Source organism: Takifugu rubripes, chromosome 15 (genome assembly GCF_901000725.2).
Source record: "Takifugu rubripes chromosome 15, fTakRub1.2, whole genome shotgun sequence".
Classification (NCBI taxonomy): Eukaryota; Metazoa; Chordata; class Actinopteri; order Tetraodontiformes; family Tetraodontidae; genus Takifugu; species Takifugu rubripes.
Window position 1 is genome coordinate 11962512 of NC_042299.1, and position 24675 is coordinate 11987186.

General features: G+C 45.3%; 1 protein-coding gene across 2 annotated transcripts in view; it reads left to right on the forward strand.

Moving 5' to 3' along the window:
* The first annotated feature begins 6995 nt into the window (after positions 1 to 6995).
* Positions 6996 to 24675, forward strand: part of LOC101080067 (roundabout homolog 2-like) — a 64900-nt gene continuing 47220 nt past the window's right edge. For both annotated transcript variants that reach the window (XM_029848860.1, XM_029848861.1), the window contains exons 1-2: positions 6996 to 7604; positions 11060 to 11386. In XM_029848860.1, the coding sequence (XP_029704720.1) occupies positions 7370 to 7604; positions 11060 to 11386 (562 nt within the window). In that variant the 5' untranslated portion in view covers positions 6996 to 7369. The remainder of the gene's footprint in view (positions 7605 to 11059; positions 11387 to 24675) is intronic.

Below are 24675 nucleotides of genomic sequence, written 5' to 3' on the forward strand. Positions count from 1 at the left end.
TTTAAATTTCAATATCCAGCAGCTGAATTGTTCGGTCGGCCTGTTTCAAGCGATATGAATTTATTATGAAACAATAGCGCGGCTGCATTTTCATGAGTCATATTTCATCCCGCTGCTCTGCTGGAGACTCTGCGGCGGCGCTCATTTTGTTGCGATTCCACAATGTCTGAGCTTAATCTGGCGCTAGTGCTGTTAGCGGCGTGTCTGAGCAACATCAGGTGGGTGGACACAGAGCGACTCCATGTGAGGACTGCTCCGACTTCTGCCGTCATGTGACACCCGACCCACGTGCTGGAGTTTTTAGCCCCCCCTGCAGCTTTCTTTCCCAGGTCCTATCCTAACTTTAGCGCAGATTTTGAAACGAAGCACCTTCTTGTGTTCCTGTCATCACTGGGGAGACGGATGACTCTACAGGAGCAGCTTTCGGAGCTCCCTCTCTTTCCACATACCTTCTGTCGATGCCTTGATGGATGTTTAGGGAGGTAACGCTGTTGGCATTGGTGCAAGCCTGGACAAAGGAAAGGCATGACAATAGTAACCGTGCGTCATCCCCAACATTTGCTGTCACTGCGTCACCACACCTGAAGTCACATGATCCCATGGATCCCATCGAGAGTGTGGAGCTGCTGTCGAGCTCCAGCTCATGCGATCACCCTGAAAATACAGCAGAACTTCCATGGGATCATGTGACCTCAGGTGTGGTCAGGTCTGCTGAGGCGCCACCAATATAAAGTGAGGAGTGAGGAGTACTTTCAGGTTTCCACAGCTGTTTTCAGTATTTGTCTGTACTTTTGTTCTCACGCTCCATGAAGCATCATCAGTCGCCGTTCAAGTACTGTTCCAGGTCTAAGTTTGCAGGCTCTCTAGTACACTAAGTTTCCCAGAAGAGTACTTGCTCCACCCACTTCATCAAGTCAGATGTCACTTGTTTGGACTTGGGACAGCCAAGTATCCCATAATGCAGTTTACTTGTCCAAGTATGGACACCCAACACCACATTGAGAAGCTTTGGCCACGTCTTTAAAGAGCTCTAACATCGTTAAATGTTCTCCAAATCCACCCTAAATCTGAACTGTTGCTTGACGTGTGTCTCTGGAACTTAAAATACATTTTAAATGTGATAATAAGAGAGAGACATCCGTGTGTTTAGATTGTCTTGCTCTGCAGGGTCCCTGATGTGCAGCTGGTACTTCCTTAACAACTGCCAATGTGGGGGAGCAGCAATGTAACCGGGGTCGTTTTTGGATCACTAAATCTCTTCCACTGCTACCAGGAACACGCAGAGCAAGGACATAAACTTTGGGTCAGTTGTATCTACGATCTCATTCTTCCGGTCACTAACCAGGAAGCGCATGACCGCACAGGCTGGGACGCACGGAAGGCTGAGGAGGAAACAGAGTCTCAGGTGACCCAAAAGCCTGGCGCTTCCATTCCCCTGTTGTGACACACCTGACCTCTTGGGGTTAGATCATAGAACCCTGTAACCAGCAGGGAACGCTCCTCAGTAAAGGAGGTGCTCTTCGAACAGCTCAGAAGGAACGTCTTTTCTTCACAGAAATGCTAATTTATGCGGTGGCTCTGTTCAAATCTCACTGGTGCAGAAAAGAAAATCAACCGTCTTCTTCTTCTTCTTCCTGCAGTTTAAAAATTGCCTTTATGAATAATATCGTAGTAGCTAACATAAAAAAATGAGTTTTCTTTTTCATATAATAAATATCTATTTATAAACATCAACTGTGCTAAATACAAGGCTAGCAAGAATTGTTTCATATTTATCATGGATTTCAAATGTATGAATGAACCATACGTGCTGTGTGTGTTGTAAATCATTGTCCAATTCTGCATAAAAGATGGCAAACGGAGATTGTAAAGAGATCTTTGCTACATTTGTGGGCACAGAAAAGACGGCGTGTGTGCGTGTCACGTGCCCCTCCGATATTTTTATTTTCCTCCCTCTTAGAGCCCAAGCTGCCATTTTGTGAGAGCTCTAACACGATTAAGAGACGAGCGCTGCGTCAGTCCCTCGCCCGTGGTTACCTATTTGAGACACAGAAACAAACCATTTCTATGGAAATGCAATGTTTACACGCATGGTAGAAGTCTATTATCTGCCATTTTGAAAATGTTAAGAGTGCTTCCTGGGGTTTCTCCTTCATATTGCTCGCAGCGTTTTTGTCCCTGTTAGCCTGTTTTTTTTTTGTTTTTTCCCCTGTGCTCATCCAGAAGAAAAAAAACAAATGGTGTAAATGTCCTTGCGCCTGATTAAACACGAGCTTTTTCTTTCTTGTCCGCGCCTGTGTCGCTGGAGAGATATCTCAGTAGTGTCCTCCGAAGTACATCTTCCACTTCTGGAAGCTGAATGGTGGGGGTGGGGGGGGGCACTTTTCACCTTGAAAGCATTTAAATGGAGTTGGAAGGCTGGGGCCCTTCTCTCACCACTCTGACAAGGTGTGGCGAGAGTTCAACGGCGTTTTGTGGAGCGTGATGGAGCAACTACAACAACTAAATATAGCCATGGTGATCGGAAAACGCACTCATCTTCAAGAGGGAAAACGGTTTGTGGGGATGAGACTTCCACCCTCGCTTCAATTTGTGTGTTTCCATAAGAACTGACCCCCACAGGGTGTCAAATTTTATACATATAAAGGTGTAGGTCAAGCTCTATTTTTTTTAATTCAGTAATTGAGATGTTTGCATCTTCCGGGAGCTTCTGCATGTCTGCACATGCGGCAGATTTCAGAATATTTGAGCTTTTTCACCCCAGAATTTAACGAGCCGAGCAAAAATAACCGAGCGGACCAAACGGAAGCTTGGACAGATCAGCCGCTGCTCGGAAATCATGTCGTGCCAAGAAGGTCTGATTATGAGAGACGCATTTGATGGGGGGGAGAAAAAAAAAACAGTGTAGAAGAGATTTACATGCTTACGCTTGGCATTATTCCACCACAGAACAGCTAAAAGTGATCTCATTTACTTTAATTAAGAGTGTAGCTCGTGCGGTGCCAGCTCTGGGACGCGGGTGTGATTAGCAGGTGTATTGCTCTCGGAGAGCTTGCTTTTCTTATCATGCGTAGCTCTGCCTTCACTGGGTCCCATCCTGGCAGTTAGCGCTCACAGCTGTTGGTTTAATATGGGGTTAGCTGCTGAGTGACAGGCTGTCACCAGCACGGTAACCATTATTCTCTGGCTCATGTGCTGTGTCCTCTCAGCGCAGCAAGCTGTTGTGCTAACACACTTAGCAGCATCCTGTCCCCTTACAATACAGGGCCCATTCTCCGTTCTGAACCAGCATGCTAAAGCTAAAGCACCATCAGGGCCTGTGCATGGTGGGCAGGCTCTCCTTGCCCAACCAGGCTTACTCCATGGATCACAGAGGGACATTTGTTCATTGATCATGCTTCATTAAAGGCTGCTCGTGCTTATCGAACAAGGTTTACTTGATCTGCCTCCTCTCTTGCACCAGGCTGGGATGTAGCGAGCTGCTTGTTGTTGTCGGTCACCTTTAAATCATATTGGAATGATATCGCACACTTTGACCACGTCCCCCCCACACCCACGAATTGGTGGAAACTCAGCGCCGTTTTTCTGTGCGGCGCTGAGTTGGAACTGCTGAAGCAGGGAATCCTTTAAAGGGATTTGCTCCAGCAGCAGTCAGTTGGACCGTCACCGCTTGCCCCGTCAGCTTCCAGCGCCTCTCCCCAGTAAGCTACCTTCTGCATTTTTAAAGGGTGAACAAATTTGTTGTTTTGTCACACCAGCTTTGAAATGGCCCCGCCACATTGCGCTCGTGAAACCCCTGGAACGCCAATCCGAACAGCTGGCTCAGTTGTGCTGAAGTGACGGATCACTCGACAGGACCGATTTAATCTGGAATCTGGTCTAGGCTTCAGTTTTATTTATTGTTTTGAGAGGCCTGACAGTGACTCTGAGAGGTGCCGCATAATGTGATGAGCTGAAAACATCAGGCTGCTAAATGGATATTACAGTCACACCGGAGCTGCGCACCTCTGTCGGCTGAGGTGATGTACAGTAAACAGGAGGAAGCAATAATGTTCTTAATATAGTATAAAAATAAATTTTTTTGTCATTCACGTGGAGGGAAAATGGCCTTTAAAGTCCACTCTCTGCTCATTTGGCTTCCTAGTGCCCACAGTTTGACACCTTGTTTAATTTTATGTGTACTGTTCCCCAGGGCGCCGAAGCCGCAGCCACACGCCACATTTAGGGTGTTACAGGTATGTCATAACAGCAGTGGATGCCACCTTCTGCTCACTGGCTAAATTGGATGTCAAAGACTAGAAGATGAAAATGATGACATAATTGGTTGATGCATCACTGGAGCACTGAGTCCCAGTACCACCCCACTCCGTGAAGCACCTTGGGATATCTTGACCGTTGTGGTGCGTTCTATTTACCACAGAGGTGACGTCACCATAAATGCTTCCGAGCATCTTTTGTAGCTAGCTAACATCACAGCACTGTGTTATAGTCTGACCTCACCTAAAAGTAGCATCGCAACGCATCTACTGGTAGAAAGGTAGCGTACCATGACCCCCAGAGATGCCTGCGTCGAATAAATGGTGTCTTGTAAAGCTTTTAGTCACTGTTTTGTTCCTACCATCAATGACTAGTCTGGGTCCTCCTGAGTTCCAGTCATGGGCTAAAGACGTCGCTCACCGAGAGGCTTCAAGATTTAAATGAAAAGAACCGTGAAAACTGGGGGAGCTTCACAGCTGACAGCTACTTCCTGTGTCCGGCTGTGAGCTCATTATTATCTTTTACACCAGTAGACTTGCACTGGGGGGAAGAAAATGCATTTATGGGTGAACTTCTGTAATACTAACAGAACCTTTCTCACGAGAGCAAAATGTTATTTTAAATAAAACCATATAGAATATTCAGATGGCTGGTGGATATTTCCAAGGGCAAACGTGCACTCATTCAAGGTCGTTGCTTCTACGGCTGGATCGTTTTGTGGCCGCTCTCAGAGTCAAGAGCCGAGGCTTCCAGACAGGCGTTTGTCACTTGTGCAGGTTGAGACTCTGTGGTCAGGACACATGTCCGCTCTGTCTGCTCTCAGGAAGGCTGAGCCTGCCTGTGTCCAACACACTTGTCACACACACCATCTGTTCCCTCCAACACTCCTGGCTTGGACAAACATGGCGTGGAGTAGGTAATGGTGCAGACGCAACTTGTGACCTTGACACCATCTCTTATGTGTGAACGTGAGGGGGGGGTGGATGAAAGATGGGAGCCTTTCAGATTTTACCTTTTAAATGTACCGTTCTGCACGTTGCCTGGAAACATGTTTGTCTCGGCGCGTGATCAGAGACGCGGGCGCTCTCGTCCGCCTCCCTTATCGTGTTCAACTTTAAAGATAAGCATCACATCCCCTCACGCCACACGTCTCTTTTTTGACACCTGCAAAGATGTTAAATTGCCTTCCACAATTATTTATGACAGGTGTCATTCGCTCGGGACGTCTCCATTTTAGAGCTCCTCTCGCTCCCTCTGCCACTGGTTCCATACGTGAAGACGCTTCACACGGACGCAGCCCACCGTGCACAATATCGGCACCGTGTGTTGAAGTGTAGGTTGTCGTTGAGCAGCCAGGAGAGCAAGAAATGGTTGGTGTGAGCCATATCTCAGTGGAGGGAGCCGACACGTCTTCATGATAGAAAGCAGCCCAAATGTGTGTTAATGTTCTTACAGGACATGTTGTCCTCAAGTGTCCCCCTCCTAAATCATTAATGCTCACCTTGACAGGCTTTGTGAGGTCATTCATTTCTAGAAAGGCTTATTTATTATGTCTTTGCACTTGTGAGTGACAGCGGGGACGATGTGTTAAGGTCACCATTTGGGTAAAGTTTGGAAATGGACCAGCGCAGGGCAGAGTGAGACGTCCCTCTTTCTACCATCTCCATCCTCTCTGGGCTTTTCCAACGGCAACAGAGAAGATCTTTTTGTTGTTCTTCCACCGGCCACCAAAACAAAGGCCGTTCCGGCGATGTATGCCGGGACGGCGGCTGCATAGAAGCCTTGGACGGTGAAATTTAAACAGAAAGAGACGGAACCAGACAGTTTCTGCTGGAGACATCATCTTCAGGTCAAATCCCCTCAATTTAGCCATCACCTACAATTATTTTTCGACCCACTGCTGCGAAGAAAGCACTAAAAATGGTTTAATTTTCCCCATTTGATCAATATCTCCTGATGCAGCCCGGCTCACTCTCACCTCACGCTGCGACGCTGCATTTCTAATGCCATTGACAATATTGAACAATATTGACAACAAGGCCAGGCAGGATAAGCCCCCTCAGGCAGCAGGCAGGATATTTTTTTTCTTTTACAGCTGTTGTAATAGCTTTTCCCAACCGTGAACATGAATATAAATGCCGCAGAGTAAAACCAGAGGGCTTCATATGTATATATTTTCCATTATTGCCTCCTGCAGAATGGCGTAGACAGCCAGTGCATAAAGGATTAGCATGAGAAAAGTAGGTAAAATAAATGACAGGCGGTGAGGAAATTTGTGTTTTTATTTATTTAAATTTGGTCATTTTGAATGACTCAACACATTCATTTGGTTCACATATTTTATATATATATATTGAATCCAGCTTTATTTTCTTGTCTTCCTGTGCAGTATTTTAGTGATTTTGCACACCAAACAAACCAAGAAGATAAATAATGAACGCATCATTTCAGATTGATGAAATCGATAAAGAGAATAACTGTCTTGTTGGCTGCCGCCACAGACACATTCAGTATTGACATTTATTGTCTTATCAATACCTTTGATAGCGCCACTTGACGCATGTGTTGAAAACGTGACAGATTGATGCAGATAACGTGTCCATAATCTAAAAAAGTGAGTTATGATCAGGAATCAATACCAGCGCATAAACACCCCCCCCCCCCCCCCCCCCCCCGAAACAAACCCAATGAAGTGATGTGAGAAATCTCCACACCCAGAACGTGAACCCTCGCTGAACGCGCGGCCACAGAGCTGCCTCATGTTATATTCCGTTAGTTAGTTTCTCCCCGGGCAGCAGGCTGGAGAGGAGGGGCTGCGCTGCTGTGCGTTGCTGCGCCGCGCAGCTTCTCACCTCTGACTGGATCCCTTCTCCACCTTCCATCGCTCCGCTTGTCCCGCGCAAGGATGGACGCGTGTACCTGCGGTGAGTCCCGCTGAAGTGTCGGCAGAATGCGGTCGGACGGGACTGGGGGTGTTGGAACGTCGCTAAGTGGAGAGTCTCGGGGCGTCGGTGATGTTTGCAACTGAAGACTGCAGAAATTTGCCAACGTGTCGGCGAGACCACTCGCTCACTGGTGCGCTTTTGGAGAGGAGGGAGAAATGGAGCCGTGAATGAATTCAATCAGCGACCGAATTAACTGCAGTGACTGGTTTAGTGCTCCTAAACATCAAAAACGCCACAAAGTCGCTCAAGTGAAGACAGGACAGAGTCACTGCTCGGGGTTCGCGTCCCTTTCTTTCCGCTCGAAGAGGAATTCGTGCGCCCGCAGTTTACGGGGCCAATATGCCAGAATGGGTCCTCTACAGTATTTATTTCTCTGTGGACTTCTGTACACCAAAACTGACGGTAAGTTCACGAAAAAAACGCAATGTTTGTAATGGTTTAATTTCCCTCTTAAAGAGCTGTGAGCTGAGGCGCATTCATCCTATTCTGCGCAGGTAAACAGTAGATTGGGTCTTGATGAACTGATGAAGGATGTTCTTCTGGGGTCTGCAAATGGCTCAGGCAGACATTGGTTACTTGGTTATTCATAAGGTCTGTGCATAGTTAAGTATATGAAGGCATTCTTTGGAAGCTTTGGCCACATTTCCAGCTTTGAGGTGTGAAATGCCACATTACATAGACATACTGTATGTATATATATATTTACACACACACACACACACACACACACACACACACACACACACACACACACACACACAGTCTGTCTGTTCAAGTGCAGCTGTACCTTTTTTACGTTTTTGATACCAAGTGTTGTTCTTAGCATGATGGAATGTGTGTATTTATTTATTTATTTTGGTGCCTCTTTGTCCCCTGCAGACCCTTAAACCTAAATCAGCGGTAGCATAAATGAACAGGTGTGTTCAGTGCAAACCGTGGCTGATGATTTGGGTTGTTCTCGGGTTTAACGATAGTTCTGAGGTGTATGTTGGTTAAAAAGAGAGAGAGAGTGAGAGATACAAGGTCTTTTCCATGAATCGTCAAGCTTCAGTGGTCAGTTTTGAAGGGATTGACTGGGCCTTCGCTGCTGCTGAAAGGTGTCTCCGCCTGCACACTGTGTATGTATTCAGAGTGAGCTTCCTTTCTTTCTAATGTCAAACAGTATCTTAAACATGACCCTAACCAGATTGGGTCTCCGCAGTCTCAGCTAAGCAGGTTAGCCCCCCAGATCCAGTGAGTGATATAGATGCACTGTTGGGAAGCGTCCTAATGTTATGAGCGTCAACATGTGGTCAGTTGTTAGGGTACAGGCCAGCGGAGCAGATGGCTGCTCTGGTGGTCCATTGAAGTTTTTAGTTGGGAAAAGCAATGAGGGAGGCATAGTCATATAATGTAACCTATAATCCAGCAGTTTCACTCACCATCATTTGCATTTTACTGACGTTCTTTATTCCAAACGCCACCCTGTAATTTATATTCACTTTGTGTCCTGGATCTCTGCATGGCTGCTTGGATTACTAATAGATCTGCTGTGGATTGTTATTCAGCTATAGAGTTAATGGTGTTTATTGAACTGATTGATTGGTCGCAATGGATGTTGTTCCTTTTATTAAAAAAGCAGAACTTCCCTGCAAAAAACAATGTATATATATGTATTTACTACATTCAGATGTGCATCTGTTCTTGTCTGGAAAATCTTATCTGTGCCACAGGGGTAATGTGGATTTATGCACCTTTAGTCGTCCATCATACAGAGCAGCAGGTTCTCTGACCCTGCAAGGCATCAACGGACTTTGTTGTCGTGAAATGTCAAACCCAATCCTTTGCTAACAGATATCCTGAAAGAAGGATGTTCTTTGCCCCACAATCAAAGCCTAAATTTAGTGCCTCTGGTGGAAAGATGTCACCTCAGACTTCCATTTGAATTGCCATTTAACAAGCCTTTCCATGCTACATCTAACTTATTCTGCGAGACCTCGGAGCTTCAGCACCATGGACAGAGACGCAAAACTAGGCTGACTTGCCAAAGACCTGAGAGAAAAGAAAAATCCGTTTTAATTGAATTGTAGTTATTAATACCGAACCATCCATGTGTTTATTACAGTACAGAAATAAAGCAGCCGTATGAAAAACAAATATCCATCCATTTATTCATTGTTTACCCCACTCATTCATAGTCAGGGTCATGGGGTGCTGGAGCACGAGTAGAATGCAGACAAACACTGTGGTTGGTTGCCAGTCCAGAGCGAAGAGACTGACAGGACCCCACAGGCCCTTCTTGCTGTTAGATGATGGGATCAGGAGCCACCAAGCCATCCTCAACTTAAAGCACCTAATTTCAATTATGCTGTGCGGCAGCTAACGGCCTCAAACTGCATTAGGCACAGCAGAGAGCCGGTAATGGGACAGCCAATTAGGACACGTTGGTATTTCACATGCTGCGTGTTTATCTGGGCATCACCGCGGGGCCACGGAGATGCTGCTTGAGCAGGAGACGTAGTATGTATGTGGCTTTAAAAGCGTGCTGAAAACATCATACATCACCACGCGTGGCATGTCGGCGGCAGCTAATGGAATGCTTTTCATAACAAACCTCTCAACATTATAGAGTTCAACAATAATTTCACTCATGTTCGCCGATGCACGGCGAGTCATCATGGCCACCTTTTCAGTTTGAATTATGACCATCTTGGGAACACAAACGATGCTGCGTAACATCTTTCTCACTTTGAATTCTTCTTTTTCTTCGTCTGGACCGCTTTTTCCCTTCCGGGGTAACAGGGAAGGTGCTGGAGCATATCCCAGTTGCTTATGGGCAAAGACACCACCCCCGAATGAGTCTCCAGCTCCAGAGCCCTACAGGAGCATTAGGGGATTTGTTACCATGCTCAAGGGTACCTCAGTGATGCTCAGAAGGTGTCCTGGCACTGCTTTCTACTAACAGAACCTCCCAAGTCTAGTCCGGACCGGGACTTGAACAGGGAACCCTCTGCTTCTCAGCTCAGTCTCCTGCAGACTGAACTACCACCTCTCCGTCTTTCTTTCAGTTCTCCTTCTTTACAGCACTAATGTCTTCGGAATAAGACGGCATTTGTTTCCAAGCGAACAGGAAGCCCTTTTAACATGGCTTGTTCAGCATGTAACAGATGAGGGATGCGATAGTGTCATGTGGCTCTACATTTGGGCCAATCCATTCCGACATTTATGAGATGAAGTCCAACAGCATCAAAGTTGTTTCGTGCAGGCAAGTAAATAGAGAAATGAGCCGAGTATGGGTCCTTAAATTTGACATTCTTATTGTCGCGATTTAACATCCTCTCAATGCTCTCCTTAAAATCCAAACACTTGCTTGCCAGTTTAATCATCTAGCCTCTAAAGGGGCTGAGATCATTTGTAAACTTTGCATATCGCCGCCATTAGGGTGCAAAAGTGAAAAATGTAGCTGTTGCTGCTCTGCACCCACTGAGACAACATGTCTGATGAGGCCGGCGTTTGATGGAACACGTTAATGAAAAACCTAATAAGATGTAATGACTCTTCGGCCTGCGTGAGAGCAAATATGTGGGCTGCAGTTAAAACGCATGCGTACGCCACCGCCAAGTAAGAACCTGACGCTAATTGACAGTCTTTCAAGGAGAGTAATCACATTACACCTGGCTGTGTACTGCAAATTTAATATACAAATGTATGCAGTTCTAGCAGCAGTGGTCGCCCAATGGTTAGACAGGTACTTGTGCGTTAGAAGATGCTGCTTAGCATTTCTTGGCTTTGCTGTGTTTGCAGGAAATTGAATCAATGCATCATATATATATACTAAGAACTACTTATTTATTGCATTTGCAATATTTTTTCCTCAGGGTCTCGTGTTCGCCAGGAAGACTCCCCTCCCCGCATCGTGGAGCACCCCTCTGACCTGATTGTGTCCAAAGGGGAACCGGCCACTCTCAACTGTAAAGCAGAGGGCCGGCCAACCCCCACGGTGGAATGGTACAAAGACGGGGAGCGCGTGGAGACGGACCGCGACAACCCCCGTTCTCACCGCATGCTGCTGCCCAGCGGGTCCCTCTTCTTTCTGCGCATCGTGCACGGACGCCGCAGCAAGCCCGACGACGGCAGCTACGTGTGCGTGGCCCGAAACTATCTGGGAGATGCTGTAAGCCGGAATGCATCGCTGGAAGTGGCATGTAAGTCAGATCTCTCAGTCGGGCCCTGTGGGCAGAAAGGTTTGTGTCCAGCATGGGGAAGTAGGGGTTGGTAATCTGGCCAAAAATGTGTCGCCAGGGAATCAAAAAAAGGTAGAGTTCAGGTTAAATCAAGCATGAAATGTCTGGACTGTTCTGCTAAGGATGGAATAAAAGATGTCATCTGTCATAATAGGAGCAATATCACCTACCCACTGAACCTCCGAGCATGTGCTTGTGGATGCTAAACCATGTGCATAGCATGTGTGAATACATTTTCAGATAGCTAGTAGGACCTGTTTGGCTGACCTGTTTGTGTAATGTAGGGGCAGAGTGTTGCATGGTGCTGCAGGGAGGGGGAGAGTAAGGGGGCAGGAATTTTAACCCGTCTACCTACTTTCCACTGTTTGGATTTGGAAAGACACAACATTCTCCCAGCCAGCTTTCTCCCCGTGTGGGAGAGAAGCGCTCTGGGCTATTCGCATTTCCATTATGTGCTAAACTGAGCTGATTTCTTGCCATGAACAAGCTGCACACGCTCAGACGCACACATTGATATACATGCCTGCGCGCACACTCACACTGTCTCTCCATCGTCATGTTTGGAAAATATTGGGAACTCCATGAAAAGACTCTACTCTCTAGTTGGATTTGAAATGGACCCAGTGACACGTTTCTATGGCTACCATAGGATGTAAACGGAGACCTGCCAAGCTGGTTCCTGCAATGGAATCCGTGTGGCTTTAAAGTGGAAACTGTAGAACGGGACGTTGCAAAAATAAGATAAAGCAGAAATAAAAGAACCCTCCTAATAGGCACTCAGTGGAAACATTACCAGAGATCTTTGTGAGTATTTGGGCACCACATCCTCTTTTTGCCTTAGTGCCTTTTCCACATTAGACACTTGCATCTCTGTTGTCTCCTTTCATTGGTGCTGTTTGCTCATCTTTCTCGAATCAATACTGCTGAACAAATAGCAATGCTGAAGAAGGAGCATTTTTAATGCAATCAAATCCTCCCTGAAATAAGCGCACAAGTGTGTGTGTGTGTGTGTGTGTGTGTGTGTGTGTGTGTGTGTGTGTGTGTGTGTGTGTGTCTGTCTGTGTGCTGCGTAAATGGATTTGTGTTAACAACCATGGAAATTGTAGCGAATATCAGTTATTGAATATAAAAGAAGCATTCTTTGGGCAAATGAACTGTCTTTGGGCCCTTTGTCGTTTAAGCCTTTAGTAGTAATGTGATGCATTTTACCTGTGGCTGTTATGAACTCGCCTCAGGGATCAGTGTGTGCACGCTGCAGCACACATGATTTCAGTTTTAAAACTGCTTTCTGCTTTTTCGTGCATTAAAAATAAACAGTAATAACACAAACTAGCAGCCTGAGCAGCCCGCAGTCGTGTTGTTGTAATTTAGAATATCATGGCTACGGGGACGTATAATCGCACGATCCCTTCAGGAGCAGCAGGATGCTGCCAGTGCCGCCGAAGCCAGTGTTGTCATGCGGTGCTGCGGGTGTGAGCGGGCGGGGAGATAAAGTGCTGTGGGGATGCTCTGACACCAAGTCTGGCTCAAAACGGCCCATTTCCTGAGAGTCCACACACACACTAATTTATTGCTAATGAGCTGTAGCATTGTATCTCAATCAGCGGCTTTGAGTACACAGTCAACTGCAGGGGAGCTGCTTCCTTGGGTGCAACCTCGATGTTGGTGGCTCATCATGCATTTTATGAGCTTCGGTCAGAATGTAATTTGAAGGGACAGTCTATAGATTCCATATGATGCACAAGACATTAGGGCTGTAACAGTAGCTAACCTTCCTTTATGCAGATGTTCTAATGAAACCTTTTCCATCTTGTTGACGATGTCCTCCTGAATGTCGTTAGGAATCATTTTGTTGGAGAATAAATAGCTAGTCACTAGCCACACATCCAAATGGAGGACGCCAGGGAGACAAAAAAGTAACCCCGGAGCAGTATGAGAACATGTGCTGTTGTTATTTGACGGACCTTCGCTGGGCACAAAACTGCAGGATTTTCTCTCGTATTGAAATTCTATTTCCTGCTCAGACTTGTCGGATGCATATTTGACACGAGCGATAACATCAGCCATTTTGCAGCGAAATGAGGCCATGTCTGCTTATTATTAGAAGGTCCTGTGTCTTGGTTGGATAAACCAGACTGTTTCTCATACTGCCACAACAGTAAGAGAAACAGTCCCCCACCACCTTACACGCATGCAATTTTAATACCGCCTGCTGTTAATGTGTACAATCACAGGAGGCCAACAACCGCGTCCGTCGTCATTGGTATATTTATCCAGGGACGGCAGCTGCGCGGACAAACAACTGTGCTACCTCCAGGCCACCAGTGGACTGGCACTAATCATCAGAGTGAGTGGCTGTTGATGGAATTAGAGCAGCTCCCCCGACCTATTAAGAAAGGACAGAAAGACGTAAACAGTGATGTGTTGAAGGGTGGCGTGGGCGGATTGAGGAGTGTTCATTAGTGCGAGACCCAAGAGCGAGCTGTTTGACTCCTCTAAGTGAATTAGACATATAGTCACTCAGCCAGACAACCATCAGTTTAATCCTCCGGAACCCTTGATAATTCAGTAATATGTTGTAGTGCACAGTGGTAATTGCATCTAAAGGTCCAAGGCAACAATTCCTCCAGTGTAATACTTGTGATAGGATTTTGTCAAGTTTGTCAACAGAAATATGGGGTCTCTTTAATAAAATAGACTAAAGACGGCATCAGTAGTGATAAAAAAAGGTTATTAGTCAGTTTACCAGATGCTGTAGGTGACACATCTAGATAGGCGACATGAATTTCATATTTTCATACTTGCTCCTGTAGGTTTGGTTGATTGATGTTAGTCTGGTGCATCTCAATGTTACCAAGTTCAGCACAAATGAATTAACCACTCAATCTGACCCCAAATCTCACAGTAATCTCATTTCAAATGAAAATAAAATCATCTTTGCTGACCTTTGGCCTTCCTCGCTGATATCCACCCATCCATCTTCTGCTAATTTTCCCTTAGTGGGTACATGGGAGCCTAAACCAGCTGCTTTCAGACAAAGGCAGGGTAGAACCTGGACAATTCTCCGGATAAATGCAGCCAGGGTCTTCTGGTCTCATCCTGTTTTCCTACAGAATGAACCTTATAGCAGAGCAGATTCCCTCAGAGTCCTTCTATAGGCTGCAAACAAGGCAAAACAGGAAAATAAGCAAAGGAACCAGGAGCTGTGAACCAGAGTGTCCAGCAGCACAAACTGGGACGATTATTGACTGACAGTGCAGCAAAAGAGAGGTGATGTTTTCGTACGGCTGCTCCCTGTTGCACTGTTTGTAGTTCGCCTCTTGTTGGGACCATCGAGCGGCAACATCGTACAGAGGGGACGGCTTGTGCCACCTGAGGCTCAGGCTAGATGTTGCAAACTAGAGCTTTAACCTTTTTTTCTCCACAAACATATTTCTGTCCGCTGATTCAAAAGCTCTGTCTGAGATTTTTGGTTGCGGCAGCAGGAAGGAGGGCCGTGGTCAGCCACGGATAATTGCGGGTATTGTTAACTCTAATAGTGGGTTTGTGAGAATCTGCTACGCCATTTTCACCGAGGTTCAGTGGGCTTTCCTGTTGGGAGTAACTCTTTGGTGTTTGTGGAAAGTGGCAAGTTGCCATTAATCATTGCACCCATTTACAACATCCAAAGCGAGCGGCTGCCAGCTCTGTGTGTTCCTAGGCAGATTGTCAATGTTTTCTGTGAGTAGATAGGTTGGCCACATTGCACCATCTGTTGCCAGTCCAACCCCCCCAGTCTGCTTATCCCCTGTTTGCTTTCCTCTGCCTTGCTCCCGTTACACTGGTACTGGGTTCTGGGTTTTGCCAGCCCAGCTGATCACAATAAGTCCTTACCGGCCACTGTACCGGCCAGCAAAACTCCGTTTCTGGACTCTCGGTCCAACTTTTTTAGTGAGACATCCTGCTGGATCCTTTAAAGTCTAGGATGTCTGATTTAATAAAAGTAAAAGCCACTCGAATCAGTGAAGTTTTAGTATTCACATACACATTAAACATGCTTTTACCTGAGTCATTACAGATGGAAATTTGTAAGTGGATGAATATGATCATTTCCTGTGCTCTCATTGATTGGATTTGTGGTAAAGGAGCTATTATTCAAAGGCAGGCATGACTAAGAAGTGTAAAACTGTCAATATACCTGCAGTACAAGAGCATAATTCTTTAAAAGCTCTCGGGGGTGGTGGAAAATATGAGGCCGTCGCTGCCATTTCCTTCTCTACTGCAGCCTCACATCAAGGCAGGTTCCTGCCGCGGGTCCATCTTACTGTGTTCAGACAACACGATTGTACGACTACTTGTAAACCAGCAGGCTGCACACAACTGGCAACATTTAAACATTCCAAACCAAAAGCAGTAACTGGAATGCGTCTGAACTTTAGCCCAAGGTTCAAGCTCCCTGCTAAAGTTAGCTTCAGCTTGATGTTTGCTCTTCGCATCGTATCACGTTGGGTTCACTTAATCAGATCCAGTCGCTCCGGGTGGCCAGTAATAAGCACCAAGAGCACTTCTCTCTGCTTCTCTTGCTGACATTGCTGCTGAAAAACGCTAACTGAGCTCTTACGACTGAGCAGCAGAGAAAAAGAAGAAGCTTCATTACCCTGGAGCGTTTATCAGCTCAGAGTTGAACTTTTTCCAACTGGGATCAGAGTCCAAACCAAACACATAATAAACATCACAAAAATACACCTGCTGCGCCCTGCTTTCAATGTTTCCAACTCATGAAGATGTGTCTTAGACGAGCGGAATAATAATGATAGGCGAGAGCTGTGAACTTTTCCTCGCATGTGTTTTCAAGTTCCACTGCCTCATTTACAACTCTTTGTGATGATGAGAACCTATTAAGCGGCTGCAGTACAACAGTATCTTTTGCATTTATAATCCCATAATTTATGTTTCAGCTGTATTAAACAATACTTAATAAGTACATAAATGTATTTTAGCAAACATGGCCCTCAGGGTCAATGTAGTTTGAGTTAGTTTTAATTGGAAAATTAAATATTAGCTATTTCATGATGATTTGGAAGCAGGAGATTTACTTTTAGTGCAAATAGAGGTGTCCAACCAGGCAAGTGGAACTAATGAATGCATATTTTTTTGGCTGTAGACAGTGAGATAAGGGGCTAGCATCTGGTGCTAACTGGACCATGCTCACTCCTCGGAGGTCTGTGTATTAGGAGGTACGGTAAGTTAGCTACGGGCTAGCATCTGGTGTTAATTGGACCATGCAAACACCTTTAAGAGCCTTGGTGCACTTTCTTACAGTTGGTTGGAAGAAACATATGCCCGCTGCTAACTGGATTTACTCCGTTGAAGCTTCCTAATTCTTTAAAGAAACAGCTCTGTGTGTCTGTATACGTTTAAGATTTTAGCCAGTTTGCGTCATCATTTGATGTTGAGACGAAGCATGTTATATAAAGACATATTGTCTTGCTAATATAATCCTCCTGTTGTATGTAAATAACAAACACGTCTCAGTGTGAGCCAGGATAGCACCTTCCATATGGCCGCTGAGTGTCTGTTACACCCTGCTAAACTCTCTGAGCCCTTCTTTTGAAAGAGAATATCTGACATCAATATAAATGAGCAGCCATGTAATAGGCAGCTTGACTTTAATTTGAATCTGACTTTTAAATTGTCTCCTTGTGGCACTTCCACTTCTCATACATCTCTTTAATGACTCCACCTCACATGCCTATCAGATTTGAATTTCTGTCTTATACCAACAGCCAGCTGCGTTAGGGCGCATTACTAATTTTGTGTTAAAATTTTACGGCCGGCGATATTTGTTATCACTCATTTGTTTATCACAGAATCAATGTTAATATTGAAACATTCTATTGACGCTTTAATTACCTTTGATTATATTGTATAATTTAGCAGAGTGTCCTTATGTAAGTATTTATTTCATCAGATGTTTTAATAAATTGATCATCATCCATGAATAACCTGTCTCAGGGGCTTATTAGTGAAGTCCAGCTGTACATGTTCATATTGTAAGGTTAAACAAAGCCCAGTCCAGTCTAATGACAGCTCCAGTCGTCACTGTTCCTTCATTAGTTTAAGGGCCTGGTCTTTAAGAAGGTGAGACTCGTAAAGGTCTCTTTGGGTCAAGCTGCCCCCCCCATGCACCTGTCACACAAGCCTTGACGGAGGAGCCCCTTCATGAATAAACCAAATATCCCTGTCTGCCCGAGGTGTTGTGCCACAGAAATGAAAATCCTCCAGCACATCAGTGTGGACGCCAGCATCTGCCAGTTTCTCCATCACTATCTGACATTGTTCGCCCCCCGCGACTCAAAAAAGAAAAAAAAAACTAGCAAATATGTTTACTGTCAAGGTGGCCTCAGGTTTGGTTTTTTCAGGGTGCTACAAATGACTCCCGATAATTCTTTTTAATGTTTCGATACCTGATATATTGACACTCACCCATGCACGCAGAACCCTTTAATCATGTTATTTTTTGTGTGCATGTTTGCTGGATGACGCGGCAAGGCTCATACCCCGGCGTCCGGTGTGATGGATCATGAAATGATTCATTGCACGCTGCACCCTACCTTTCAAGGTAATGTATTGTGCTGCCACACACAATGCAACGCTGGCTATAATTTAATGCAGTCGTGTTTCGACGTTTGAATCTAAAATATGGCCGCACGGCTCCTTTTAAATGAGATGGTGCTGGCTTAAGCTACTCCATTAGCGGTCCTTGAATGCAGCATTCACACTCTTATGACTTATTTCTGCTGGCGTGCATATGGAACCTGCAGCTGGCTGTGGGATTTCTCTTCTTAGTGCGTCATAACTGCTATAGGATGTCTGGCAGCGATATTTGAAAACAAATTAAAGAAAAAAATACACGAGGAAGATTCAAATTGCTGCTTTTGAATGTGTTCTGAGCTTATGTGCATGTGTGGGTCAGTGTGCAAGCATGAGTGACTGCCTGTACTTGCTTGTGCATTTGGGTGTGACAAAGTGAAGTCATGTGTCTTGCAGGGAAATGCTAATAGTTTATAATTGTTGCCGTGCACTGTGCAATTTCTGCATGCACGGGCCAAATAAGCGCCTTTGGAAATATTAGTTGGTAAAACAACCAATGGGAACGTCGGAGGGCTTTGGGTGTTTCGCAGTTCAGTAATAAAGTTGTTACTTTTCTGGTATATTAAGCTGGGAATAAAGCTCAACTTGTGTTTCAATAAAGCTTGTATTTTCACTCCCTTCTGAGGTCTCCTGTCTGGCTGGGGTGATGAGAGTAAAGAACATCATCAGCCAGCCGCAGGGGCTCGGTTTATTATTTATGTGTTCTGCCCAACATTCCACCAATCTAGGCCAAAGCCCTGTTCTAGCAGCTAAGTGTCAAATTCCAGACTTCCGTTTGGCCATTCATTCACCTCCATCACACCAGTTTGTCCTGAAAACAACTCTCTCCTCCGTGATTCATGAAGAGTGATGAGTGCCAGTGCAGCAGTGAACCCACCTCCAGTGTTCCCAGTACACACCTGAGTGGGTAAAAAACCAAAGTGAATATCCGGGAGGCTGATTAATTCATGAAATACACCGAACGAAGTGTCTTTCTTTTATCCGATCTCCAGAGACCGCACTCTGCAGCACCTGTTTCCTTGTGCTTTTTGCCCAGGTTACACGGATTCATAAATAAAAGCTCTAAATGGGACAGAGTGAGCTTCCCTTTCTGATCTGCCACAAATCCATAAAATGCTGCGTTCCAATATGTCCACCGTCTTTTTCTAGCATCATAGAGGAGCATCAAAGATGAGTGCCTCCTCTCTGGAATATGCCTGCAAGGCAATTGTTGGTGTTCTAAAAGGCAAAGCATGACCTGGATGTTAGATTTGGACTGATTGACCCATACTTCAAGAATCCTTTTAAGAATCACAGCATTAACAGACTTTTGCTATAATGCTTCCCTCCATCTCCTGTTACTCACCTCTTTTCCCAATTAGTCTTGCTCACGTGCACTCTAAGCAGGCCACCAGTTGGAGAATAGGTTAATTGGAGACTCTAAATTGGCCTGTGAATGTAAGTGTGAATGGTTGTTTGATTCCATATGTTAGCCCTGCCATTAGCTGGTGACTTGTCCTGGGTCTACCCCCACCTCTTGCCCGCATGCTGTGGGAATAGGCTCCAGCCACCCACCAACCCCCACTGTTAAGGAGAAATCAGATGGATGGAATGTAAAAAAGTGCACAGGGGACCCAGCCAATCCATCAGGCTGCCGATTTAATACAGAGTAACATTTAGAAGAACGCAAAACCAGGGAGACCCCTTTGACTGACTGGGTTACTGGAGATATATTTCGGGCAGCATTGTGATGGTGACTGGAGCTTCTCTGAAATGGAACACCATTTTCTTGCCTGGCATTCTGTCTTAATCTGGCCTTCCTCCCTTTATGGTAAAACTTGGTAAAACCCTATTAATGTCCCTTTTCTTTATAAGGATCTGCTGCCTGCACACGAATAGCACTGGCCCCCATTTGCTTAATGTCAACGTGCCTCTTAAGTCACTGATGCTTGTGAAACCCTTATCTGTATTAAATGTGATCCGCATCCCGCGGAGCTGCAAAGGCTTAACGTCGCACCTAACCACACTTTACTAAGGCACAATAAAGCATGACACGCCACGCAGTCGCAGCTGTGGGAGCAAAAGTTTCACTTTCACTGTATAAGAGGCTCCTTGGCCTCATCCCGCTTCTCCTCTGAGTCTTCTGAAACGGCCTGCTGGTGAAGAGCTGCAACTCTTTCCTTCTTACTTCCGCTCAATCGTCCTTGTGGAAAGGCACGGGTAGACAACGGAGGATCAGAAGTTGCACTGATCTGAGGTCAAATCATTCAAGATGGACACACGTGATATCCACTTGATTACGCAGGAGCTGAAACTGTGAGGAGCGTTTGTATGTGCAAGTGCTTGTTGTCCTGAGGAGCAGGCGCTGCTCTGTAGGTAGTGGGTTAGTTCAGTCTCATGCTCCACTAGTTAATGTGCACTAGTCCATTGCTGCAGATGTTGTCTGCGTGGGGACTGCGACTGAGTAGTGACCAACGGAGCTCAGGATGGGGAGGGATGGACAGTGTGTTCCAGAACAGATGTTACCAGCTTCTGTGTGTTTGTCGTTGGGGGCTTTAATCTGGTCAGTGAAGGGAATTAGAGTATGTAGAAAGACAGAGCTCAGGGATGACGTGCGCACGCCGTCCCCCGGCTGTCTACAACTTTCTAAGGGGGGGCAAAACACCCCATCAACCACAGTTCAGGTGGAACTGAAGATGCAAAGGAGGACGCCTTGTGAACATTCACTCCTTTCCTTCCATACGTGTCGACACCCCAACAAAATGGCACCCGCTTGATAATTGGCCCAGAATTAGGGCGCGTGGTGTATTGTGGAACCTGTGGAGATTATGCATAATGCTTGAATCTGTGGAGATTATGTAGCACGGGGATATTATGCCTCCACTTCCTCTGATTGCCTCGCTATTATTTCCTCTCTTCTGTGGTGACCACCCCGCTCATTTCACCATTTTCCCACCTCCCCAATATTGCACTTCATTCTCTTTTCACTTTCCACTCAATTCCCATCTGTTGTTCTGCTCCCGTTGCCCCTCTCGTCTTCTCTCTCCTCTTCACCACCACCCCCCTCTACCCACCCCCCTCCCCTTCCCTCCTCTGAGCCTCTGGCTGTCTCCCCACAAGTGATGTTCTCCTGGCCAGATGATGCATGCAGATCTCTTGTGTCTTCTTGACGCTAACTCACGTCGACATTTGCACGGCATTGTGGGATTACGCTCTCGGTCATATTTCATGTAATGATGAAAATGATGATGCTGATGAGAATTCGGGAGAGGCGGGGAGTCCGTGGGTGGGGGTGGGGTACTATTTTCTGCCCTTGTCTTTGCTTCAATATCAATCAGTGCAGTGAGTTACGATGGTGTAATTGGGGGTTTTGCAGAAATGGTAACAAGGATGAGGGGTGTTTACGGATGTGTTTACATCCAGAATTGTCCTCCGTGTTCCACCTTTTTTGTTTCACTGTACAGGTTGGTAGGTTCTCAACTCTATGCCGAAGTATTGTTTGGGATGCTTATTTTGAAGGCAACTGGACTTCCTAAAGGTTTTGAACGCCTAAATAATAGAGCCCACCCACCCTCCGGTCGGCTCTGGCCCATTCCACAACTGTAATTGCATTAACAGGACACACTTGAGGAGTACTTAGGCAAGAGTTACGGGAAAGCCTCGAATCTTATATAAACCTGGCTAGATTATCATGTACTGCCTCAGGTACACAAATATAGGGAGTGACAGCAGCAAGGGGTTCTTTTTCGCAGTTCTGCAGGCCCGCATCGTCTGTTTGTATCCGCTGCTCCTTTTGGCCACGTGGCACACAACCGCGTTTAAACCAAACAGCAGGAAGCGACAATCATTTTCTGCCTTTTCTTCACAAGCGCGCTAACAAGGCGAAATGTGTTCCAGGCAAAACCAGTGAGAGGAAGCAACGGAGTGGATAAACACATTCAGGGGAAGAGAGAAGGGTGTGATTATTATAATAACTCCGGAGAAAGACAGGATGAGTGGAGGTCATGGCAGACCTCTTTTTTTTTTCTTTTTTTGCCCTCCAACAGGGGGGGTGCGCTGCTGTAATTGTGTGTTTCTGGGAGAGGGCTGGTGAAGAAAACGAGAGAGGTGCTATTCGCATTTCAGGGAGCCGGTGGTATGCAAAGCTGTGTCACTGGATATAGCATCTGCGGAAGAAAGACTTTTTCCTTTTTTTCACAGTCTTCGCTACACCCTAATTAATCTGCTTAAAGCTGCTACGCCTGTCTCCAGCAGTCTTACACATCTGAAAAGGCAGACAGCTCTGAATCCAACCAGGATTTTCTCCATGGATGCCAGTAAGGAAAAAAAAAAATCAGTCCAGCCCTGCAACTGACAGCTCTCTGTCACCGGGTTTAAAAGTGAAGCTAAAGGGAAAGCAAGCGCACACCTCGTCATCTCTCCTGATGGCTGTTGGGCAGAGAGGCAGTTACTGGCGGTTATGGAACGACTGTAACCATCACTTTGTGTCTCCGCTGCCCACCAGACAACAGCCACTTCCTTTTCCACACAAATGGAGCAGTTTATGGCATGTTTGCTCCTTTAAGCCTCTCCGCGGGCTCAGCCCTCCATCCGGTCTTCACTGGGAGCCGGGTGACATTTGTTCTCTGTCCTCCCCACTCAGCATATCGGCTTTAATACAGTAACTCTACAACACAGACTCAAGTGTGTTTTTCTGACCTATTATATGACACCATGTTGATGTTGGGATGGATTTTCAGTGAATAATAAAGCCAAGAGAGTTGGCCTGCATTAGAGACGGCGGTCAGATGACCTACCTCCCAGAACCTTCAGGTCAGGGAGCGAGCGGGGACTAATCATATGTTCAGAAGGAGGCAGAATTATCTCATAACTTGGGATTTACTATAATTTCACTTTAACTGACTTCAGCTTTACGTGTGCCTTGTAGCTGGAACCTTATAATAACCTATGAAAAAGGTCAGACGTTTAATTAAACATGAGTAAATGTGTAATTACAGCATGAGTATGCCAAATTAAAAGAAGTTGCGTGATTACATTAGATGCTGTGTTTTGTCTGTGTGGGGATTTGGGCTGTAATTTGGGCTCTTGGCGCATCCACAAAGACAGTCAAGTGAGAGAAATACGGTCATGGTCTGGTAATCAAACCTGATCTCTCACTGTAGCAACACCATTATGATAATACCACTTGACCTGCCCGCTCTGTTGAAATTGAGCATCTCTTTCCACCGTTTCCAGCTGAGCTCAAGCATTTATAGTCATCCTTATTATAGTCAGGAGGTCTGCTTGAACTTGCTTAGCAAATGTTAGAGTCCTGCACTTAAGGGCTTTTTTTTTTTGGTACTTTTATGAGATGAAGAGCACAATTTATCATCCATATATAAGGACAGTTTTGCATGTCATTATGGAGGGAACACAGCCCAATCCTTTTGAGCTTTTAGCATAATTAATTTGGATTTTAAGGTATGTCACTTGTTGAGTGGAAAATGGATGAGAAGATTAGCAAAAAGACCCCATTTGTTTAATATGCCGGACCAAAAATCGCAGTTGGTGTGGATTTACGTGACGTGTTTGGTAAACTGCTGATCTCAAGGCTGAAGGGGATCTTTAAGAAGTGGATTTTTACCAAACATCATTCAGACAGATGAACGCGTGGCTACTTTAGGGCTACTCTATTTTTCTGCTCCTTCCTTCTGAAATCTACCCCTCATCCATTAAGCATCATTGGAGATCTACTGCAAGGCAGAATATTTTAGTAGACACAACCTAATCAAGATAATCGGGGGGGTTAGAGTGGAGTAAACATTTCATATTGGTTTGATATGAAGCCACCGACCAGATTGAGCAATTACACTGCTTTCATTAGGCATCACAACTGCTCCCATGTGGAATCTTTGAATAAACAACACATCATAAAACATCCATCCAACAAATACTTTTGTGTCCCACAGCAATTTTATTCAACTCTCAAACATCATCAAACACATTACTTAAAGGATTAGGTCCAAACCTTTCCAGTTTGTGTTCTTTCCGCTGTAGTTTTGCAGAGATGAATATTCCAAACTGGGCGATTCATTCAGTTTTCTAAAACTTTCCAAATTGATGGACTAATGAGGGGAATCGCATTTAGTAGAAGCTCATATAATTGCTGATTTGTGAGTAATTAGATTCGTTTGAAGCCTGAACTAAAACCAGCAATAAACTTTCTGAAACGTCTCATAACGTAATTAAAAATGTTCTGTTTCACGGATACAAATGAACCGTGACTTTTCGCTCTGTTCTATTTTAATTTACCACCTACTGGTGAGTCCACCAGACCACAGCATAATAGAATTTGATCAGGAGATCATCAGGAGATCTGTGGTGAGCCACTGATCTGCCTGCTGCCCTTCAACAGAAAGAGTTTTTGATCATTTTCCCCAGCGGTGTTCATGTTGGGCTTGAATAAATATGACGCCATGTCATACAGACCCAGTTTTATAGATGTATGAGGTACAGGTGTGTGAGACATGTCCTGTTTCATAGACTTACAATAAATAGGCATCCATGTTAAGGTTAAAAAAAACAGAGTTTAAGATGTAGCTAAAAACCCAATCAATTCAGCCTAGAAAACACTGGCTCTGTTTGGTAAATGTCGACTT